Here is an 8,738-nt window from a genome sequence, read left to right on the forward strand (position 1 = left end):
CCAATTATTGTATAACTGAGGCTCAGAGAAGTTAAATGACTTGACCAAGGCCACACAGCCTCTAATGGTAAAACTGAGACCCTGTCTCCTAGGTCAGTGCTTGTTCTAAAATTTCTCTTTACCCTTCTACGAGGTGTCATTCCACAAATTGAAAAAAAACAACCCACTATTTTCAGAGCTTAGGTATTTCTTAAAGGGCCACAAAAGGACAGAGGAAGAATGAAGGGGGGAGGGTAAGGAGAATTGCATGTCACATATCAAAGGATAGAAAGAGAAAGGTTTGAAAAGCCTTTTTGAATTCTCCTCCCACAGCTTACACAGGCCAGGGTCAAGGGGTCTCTGAGCTGCTTTCTTTTCTTTTCTTTTTCTTCTCTTTTCTTTTTTTCTCTTTCATTGGAAAGATCTCCTTTAAGGGCTTATTCCCAAATCTACTCACAGAGTATGGCAAAGCCCAGACTGGGGGTAAAAGCTGCCAGTCTCATTTTCTCCTTGCAAATTGCACTGCTTGTTTTTTTATGGAGAACAAGTATGGCATTGGTATTCTCTGGCAAGGACAAGGAATATGCTTTGAAACAATGACACCCCTCTACCCTAGAGTAGCAGCCACTGTGCTCGCAGTAAACTTGATTAGTTAATTTGTTGCAGAATAAGGCACGTCAAACCAGAAGCCATTATTGAAAGTACAAGCATGACTTTTTAGTGGGTCAATTATGAACATTTATTGTTATAAGTGCCTACCTAACACAATGCTGGATACTGAAGGACTGAAGGGTAGGGAAAGGAGGTCCAAGAGAAATGAAACATTTAAAGAAACAAATAAGCCAGAACACAGAAAAATAATATAAAGTCATATAACAAAAATAACATTAGTGTCCTCTAAGACAGCAATCTCCCAAAGTCCTTGGGACTGCACTATTAAGGCCTGGGTGTCCGTGATATGGCTTCATCTATTCATTTGTGTGACATTAATTAATAATGGACTCCTGATGGTTCTAGTTAATGTCTCCCTGAACATATCACCATTTATCCTCTGGTGACTTTCTTCTTTTTGCAATGGCAAAGTAATAAGGTATTTTGGTGGAGTAAGGGATTTCTGATCTCATAAAAATGGTTTATACTCACTTAAAGAATTTGGGAAGCACTGATAAAATAAAATTGAAAATATAATTGTTGAGAGCTAAGCAAAGAGTGATCGTTTGTTATTGATCTTTAGGTAAACCATTCTATAAAAATCTTAGGTGAATGCATATCTATTTTCAAATAGTTCTAGAAAATGATACACTTCTGTTTATTATAAAAGGAGAAACCTACAAAACCATCTCATTTTCATTTTCAAGTTATGGGGCCCTGAGGTATATACTCATATTAAGGTGGATAAGTGATCAAATATGTAAAATCTATTTGTTTTCTAAAATATTCATATTTTAAATCCCATGCTTTTGGGAAATTTGATGACATAAAAATCAAAGATCTTTTTTCCTGTTGCCTTATCTCATATACATTCGAATTTTATTTCAAAATTTTAGGACTACCTCCTTTGCACAAATCTAGATCTGCCTGCAAAAGAGATTATTCTTCCAGGCAAGGGTAGGCAGGGACTGAGAAACAGTTCTGGAAAACCTCCAAAAGTTTTTTTCCCACCTCACAAGAGCGCTTCACCCCTAACTTTGTAAATTGGAATGATGGTTGGAAAAGGTCATTTCCAACTTGTGATGGGCAATCTTCTGTCACTACCCTCAGTTCCTCTCACCTAGAGCCATGGCTTTTAAATCACAGCCCAGGGGCACTAAGGGTAAGACAAAGGGCCCTTCTTAGCCCAGGAAACTTTTCCCCATTATTCTTTGATGGTTTCAGCTCTCCCGACCCTCAGAAAAAACGCTTGACCAAAATGGGGGCAGGGAGGAGAGAGTCTGCTAAAAAGAAAGTCACTGGCTTTGCTTCTTTGTTCAGTTGTCCAATGTGTTCTCACTTAAAGGCAGTGGTTCTCAACCTTTTTTTCCCCTGCTCCCACTGTTCCCAGGCAGAAAACACTGCCTTCATTACTCTCTCTCTCTTAATTTTGATAAGATTCAGACCTGCTCCATCTAAGGGAGCTTTGCCCATTCTCCACCCTCTTGAGAATCACTGGCTTGCAGAAAACTATTAAATACCAAATTGAAGACCCAAAGGAAGTCAAGGTGGGTCAAAATGTTTTGCCATGAAAAATTGTAGGAAAAAGGAAAAGGAAGTTCTTGAGAAAGGAACTGAATGTGGATTATGATGAAAAAAAGAAGGCTGAAGGAATCAGTTATCTTGGCTCCCACACTTTAGAACTATGAGAAAACTTAACTTTTGTGAGACTCGGTTTCTTCAGGTGTAAAAGAGAGACAATATACCTATTTCACAGATGGTTAAGAAAATTAATGAAAATGAAAATGGAAGTGATTTTAAAGTATACTGAAAACAATGGGTCTCGTTCTTTTCTAGGTTTTTCTTACCCTCTCTTGGAACATAAGCCAGTCAGTTAAAAAATCCAACCCTTCTCCAAAGATATGTGCTCGAAAGTTGCCAGCCTGAAGTCAGCAGACCTCAGAAAAAGTCAGTTTGAAAAGAAATGTAGGTGGTATTCAGTAAGCAGAGGGGAACCTAAACTCAAATTTTACATTAATTTAACCTGCACCCTCAAGGAAGAATTAGCCCTAAATCCTGTAAGTTGTTGATGCCACCAAATTTCTGAAACTAAATTGATTTTTTCTAATCAGAAAAGTGGTAGTCTTTTCTACAACCAAAGATATTTGCATTTTTATCACCAATTGCTCTACCAAGAAATATCTTGGTGTTTTTCAGAGCCACCAATAACTTAGAAATATTGCACTTAGAGTATCAATTTGAAGATCAGCAAGGATGATGCTGCACTCTGAGTTTTTCCTGTTCTTCTACAGCATTTCATGCATACTTTTATTTTACCAATACACTGTGATCTCCTGGCATCTTATTCATCTTTGTATTCCTAGCTGTTGCCCAATACATAGCAGCCCTCAATAAATATTTGAATCAATGATCTTTAATACTCTTCCTGAAAATTCTATAATACTTTGATTCTAATTGAGTTTTTGTAAATACTTACAATTTATCTACTGGCTTACGAAGTGTTTTGGGTGATGTTTTAGGGACAGGACTTATTTTTCCTCAAAGTTTATTTGGCTCAGCTAGTCTTCGGGATACTTTTCTTTTGTATTTTTATGAAGTTTTTTTTTGATAGTGTACTGGCAATGCAGATTAATGACCTAGTTACAAGGTTGAAGATGTACACTGGGCAAGGCTCTGTGTTTCTAAACATCCATAACAAGATATCAGCCAACACAACTGTACTTACACTTCCTGACGTCCAAGGTCTTCTATTCAATGCCATTGTTCTCCTCCAGTTTGAACTAGAAAATAAAATCCCCCCAGCTTAATTAGAAAATATAATTAACCAGAATGCCTAAATCTGTGTTTCTATCTGAGATGCAACTTAAAATTACAAGTACTTAGAATGTCGTTTGGTTCTTCTGAAATGCGATGCCAGGTACTTTGAAGCAAATTTTCTTTTTAATGTGTCAGCCCACTTTCTCAACTATTGTGCTATTAAGTCTTCCTTTCCCAAGCAATGCAAATATCAAATGGGACCAAAATCACAGTAGCATCGTAGTCGAACAGAGTATCTCCTCACCTTTAGCATCTATTGAACAAATGAGACACAACTGGTGGCAGCAGCAGCAGCATGCTTGTTATTAATGAGCATGGCAAAGCCACCTTAGCAAAGGGCTGAAGTCTAGGCCTTGCCTCCCACCCTCAGAGCACAGTTAATTTAAAAAATCATTAAAAAGGAAAAAAAATCATTAAAAAGGGCAGTGATTCCAATTTGTGTCTTAACCTTTCAGGGTCCTAACATATAAGCCAAGTGTCCACTTTGTGGGAGAAATTGTCTTCTCTATTGTTTGGCAGATATTGAGAGTGAAGCAAAGTGTCATTGAAAACTGAGCCATGTGAACGACTGTTACCCCAATTCTTTGTTACTAGTGTGAAATGATTCCTTCTAGAAGAAAAGAGACAGTCTCCTTAATTCTGAAGGCTGAGTACTTTATTAGCATGGAAGTCACATTCTTGGTTATAAAGCTGTATCTAAGCATGTATAGTTTGGGGCTTTCTCTGTAAATGGTTAACTGAAACTCCTGCCATCACTGCTTCCAGTAGAGAGAAGGTGGCTTGGGATAGGGTGCTTCCCAGCCACCACTGCAGGTGACACCGTCCACCTCCCCAGTCCCTACCCTCTGGCTGACGCTCAGTTGGAAAGAGAGCAGCGGGTAAGGCCTGACCCCACTCTTCCTTCCACACCCTGACTCCCACGCCCTGTTTCCTTCCCTCCTAAATGCTTCCCACCTCCCGGCCTGGGGCTCTTAAGAGGAAACCCGCAATGGGGTCGAGGTGGGGAACGTCTCCATAGACTAGGCGTGCCCAGGAAGAAGACGGGCGAGCCTGGAGGAGCCCGGCTTTCCCGCGCGCAGTTGTACCTGGAGTCATGGGTGGGGTCCGGTGGGCCCTGTCCCCTCTTCCCCAAAGCCGGCCACCACCGACCGGGGGCAGCCCTCAGTTCGGCGCTGGCCTCAGCACCTCGGCAGGGCCGGCCTGGGTTAGAGCTTCTGCACTGCAGCGCCAGCGCTGGCCGCGCGGTTGCCTAGCAACCGGCCGGCCAGATTTAAAGGGACGGGGGCGCCACGGGCTGGAGCTCACAGCCCGGCCAAGCACTGCGCATAGTCAGTGCGGCGGGCTTCGGGCAGCTTCTGCCTGTAAGAAAGTGGAGCTCAAATCACAAGAGAGCCGAGTAGGTGGGAAGGGGCGAGAAACTGCGAGGCGACCTCACCCACAGTGGGCTTATTACGGAGGCTCTGGGTGACTCACAAAGCCACCTGGACACTGTGATTGTCGGAGAAGGAGGGAGTGGCACAGGGTTAATCCATAGGCCTGCAGGTCACTAACGTGACGTGGAGGGGGGTGAGCTCTGAAAGGTCACCTGAGTTTGTTTCAGGGTCCCTATTAATTTGACTGTTGCAACCTGCCACCCACCCCCACGTACACCTCTGCCCCTCAGCGCAACGATCTGGCCAGAATTTCTGCCTCTGGCCGAGGAAGGCTCCAAGGACCTTGGAGAGCACTAACCCCTGACTGTTTCCGTATGGGAGATTGAGTGTGTATCTCAGGTAGTCCATCATTTCATCATTTATGATTCAGGAATATCTCTAAACCCCTTTTGCACCTATTTGAATTTAAAATCTATTGTGGGCAACTAGTTCTATACTACTGGCTGTGTGAATTGTTTTCCTTTTATAATTCCAAAACTACTCTCTTCCAGCTTCAAAGTTTGCTCACAACTTTCAGGATTTGGCTGGAGAACAAGCCCATATTCTTCATTAAGGTGTAGATTTTAGTCATGGTATTTTGTTGTATAAATCAATGATCTTCTCAGACTTTGTTTAGCCTGGTTGCCCAATGCTGATTCTTCAATCACCAAATTGGTCCCACGCAGTGACAACACACTCTGGATATAGACTGATTTGGACCCAGCCAGGGCCTGACCAAAAGACGGACCTGGCAAAGGTTGTGGGACCTGAAACAGAGTGGAACTGAGGTGTCCAGAAGAGTAGTAATAGTGACTTTTAGGGAAGCTAATATTTTGTAGGAAGCATGAGGATGAAAGAAAACATTGGCTCTAGAATCTCAAGTAAAAGGAGATTGAAGCACATTTAAAAACTGACAGTCAAATTTATCAAGACCGAGCAAGGGCGAGATTTAGAAACAATACTAGGATACATTTCAAAACTTATTGGGAACCAGATCTAACAGGTATTTGGGAGCTGGCAATGTTGCATTTAGGTGCCCTGAGGCCTAGTTCTGTCTCCTTTATCTTCTTTAGAGAAACAATGTCAATAAGGGTTGGAGGTAGGAAAAGGCCTAATGTCAATTTATGTTTTCTATGGATCCTATCAGAATTAGTTCGTGGTATTCTAACAAAACTTTTTTTGATATTAAGTCTCCAAATTGCCTTGTATATATCATTTTTGTTTTAATTATTTTTAACAGATCCTGTTTATTTTTGCTTGATATAAAATCTCTTATAAGTGTAGTAAAATAATTGCTCTGTGCCTCAATTTCCTCCTTTGTATAATAGGAATAATAATTGTACCTAACTCATAGGAGTACTGTGAGGATTGAGTGAATTAATATTTTTAAAACCCTCAGAGCAATGCCTGACACATAGCAAACTCTATGTAAATGTTTGCTATTATTATTATTACCTTGTCATATAAATTTACCCTCCTAAAATATAAATATAAACATACTGATGATGATAACTCAGGGTGTGCTCTGGAAAGTTGAGTCTGAAGTCTCCAGACCCAGAATTCCAAACCTGTATTTCAGGCTCCCATTGGGCAACCCCACCCGACTCCCATATCCCTGAAAAAATGTACAAAGGGTTACTTTGGTTTTGTTATAATTCCATTTTAAATATGGTGGGTCACCCCCTCAATGCACTCAAAGTATCAAGTGGCAGAGAATCGACAACAATGAGGACAGAATTTTGTTATCAAAGCCACTGCAGATTTGGTGATAGGTTTTCAAATGTGGAATTCAGAAAGCAGTTTACTATCCTCTGGAAACTTTATCAATATCAAAGCAACAAGGCACTTGATAATAGTAGAATCATTAAGTCATACAATGGAGCCCAACCTTCTTGTTTTGCCAAGTAGGATACTGAGACCCACTGAAATAATGCGATTTATCCTTTTTTTTTTCTTTTTTCTTTTTTTTAAATTAAGTTTATTGGGGTAACATTGGTTAATACAATTATATAATTTTCAAGTGTACATTATAATTTGATATCTATATGTTCTATTGTGTTTTTACCACTCAAAATCCAGTTTCCTTCAGCTACCATATATTTGATCCCCTTGTGATTTATCCTTTGATCACACAGCAAAATAAGCTTCTTTTGATTTCCCTGGCAAATGATCCTTGTTTGAGTAGCCTCAAACTGGGATATTTGGGGAAATGAAAAAATATACATTTATAGGTATATATTACATGTTGATAATATTTAAATTATTCACACAGATAATAATAATAGGTAACATTTCTCACACACTGCATGCTCTACATCAGCAGATTCTGTTGGCTGTACCTTCATAATGTATCCAGAATTTGATGGCTTCTCACCATCTCTACCATTGCTACCCTGATCCTGGCTCCCATCACCCCTTGATTGGGCTATTGCAATAGCGTCCTAGCTGCTTCTACCCTTGCCCACTGTATTAGTTTTCTAGGGCTGCTGTAAAAAAAGTATCATCAATGGATGGCTTAAAACAAGAGACACTTATTCTCCTACAGTTCTGGAGGCTTGAAGTCTGAAATCAAGGTGTCAGCAGGGTTGATTCTTTCTGAAGACTCTAAGGGACAGTCTGTCTCTCCTAACCTCTGGTGGTTGGCAGCAATCTGTGGCCTCCCTTGGCTTGCAGACGCATCACTCCAATCTCTGCTTCTGTCTTCCATGCTGTTCTTATGTGTGTGTATCTTCACATAGCTGTCTTCTTTCTGTGTGAGTCTGTGTACCCAAATTCTCCTCTTCTTATAAGAACATCACTTATTGGTTTAGGGTGCACGTCAATGTAATGTGAATTCATCGTAACTGCATTACATCTGCAAAGATCTTATTTCTAATAAGGACACATTCATAAGTATGGGAGCATAAGGATTTGAGCGTATCTTTTGGGGGAACACTATTCAATCCACAACACACACCCACCATCTATTCTCAGCACAAATCCAGAGAGAACGTTATAAAATATTAAGTTAGATCATGTTACCACTCTGCTCAAAAGCCTACAAATCTATCAATTTGACTTGCAGTAAAAATCAAAATATAACATCCTACAAGGCCCTACCCTCCCACCCCAGCCCACACAATATCTCTCTGACCTCCTCTCCTCCTACTTTGTCCTTGATGATCCCATTCCAGCAGTACTGACTGCCTTGTTCCGAGAACATCCAGGCACCCACCCACCCACCAGAGATTTTGTTCTACTTGTTCTCTCTGCCTTGAATGTTCTTCAAAAGATACATGATATCCGCATATCTTACTTCCTTACCTTCTGCAAGTCATTGTTCAACTCTTAGCTTCTCTTTGAGGCCTACTCTGTTTTATTTAATACTGTCAACTTTCAACCTCTGCAGCATTCCGCTATTTTTGACCCTACTCTACTTTTTTGAAATATAGCACTTATTTTCTAATGCACTATATTGTATTATTTTTCTTATGTTTTCTCTGTCCCCACCCTTTCCAGGCTGCTCCAAGAGGGCAGGGATCATTGATTTGTTGACCAATGTATCCTAAGCACCAAGTGCAATGCCTGGCAAATAGTAGGCACTGCACAAATATTTGTTGAATGGATGAATGAATGAAGCTCATACCATGTTTTAAGAGTGTTTCTTTTAACCTTTACAACAATCTTATGATGTGGGTACTATTATTACCTATGTTTTACAGATGAGAAAACTGAAGCACACAGGAATTAAGTAAATTGCCTAAGCTCACATGGTTAGTGATGGAGTGGACTATGAGCTCAAGCAACTTTGGCTTCCAACAACTATGCAGCACTGACATATAAAGGGCATCCGATGCTAGTGCCTGGGAGATCCTATCCCTTGTTCTGACATTCGCATTT

The 8,738-nt window shown here is 40.5% G+C and overlaps 1 protein-coding gene across 1 annotated transcript in view; it reads right to left on the reverse strand.

Moving 5' to 3' along the window:
* CCDC160 (coiled-coil domain containing 160) overlaps positions 1–4,677 on the reverse strand; it is an 8,401-nt gene extending 3,724 nt beyond the window's left edge. Inside the window, exons 1-2 of the mRNA XM_011383863.2 lie at positions 4,533–4,677; positions 3,356–3,410 (exon numbers count right to left, since the gene is read on the reverse strand). Of these exons, the coding sequence (XP_011382165.1) occupies positions 3,356–3,391 (36 nt within the window). The 5' untranslated portion in view covers positions 3,392–3,410; positions 4,533–4,677. The remainder of the gene's footprint in view (positions 1–3,355; positions 3,411–4,532) is intronic.
* Between the last annotated feature and the right edge of the window lie 4,061 nt (positions 4,678–8,738).

The sequence above is a fragment of the Pteropus vampyrus genome, unplaced genomic scaffold (assembly GCF_000151845.1).
Source record: "Pteropus vampyrus isolate Shadow unplaced genomic scaffold, Pvam_2.0 Scaffold548, whole genome shotgun sequence".
Lineage (NCBI taxonomy): Eukaryota > Metazoa > Chordata > Mammalia > Chiroptera > Pteropodidae > Pteropus > Pteropus vampyrus.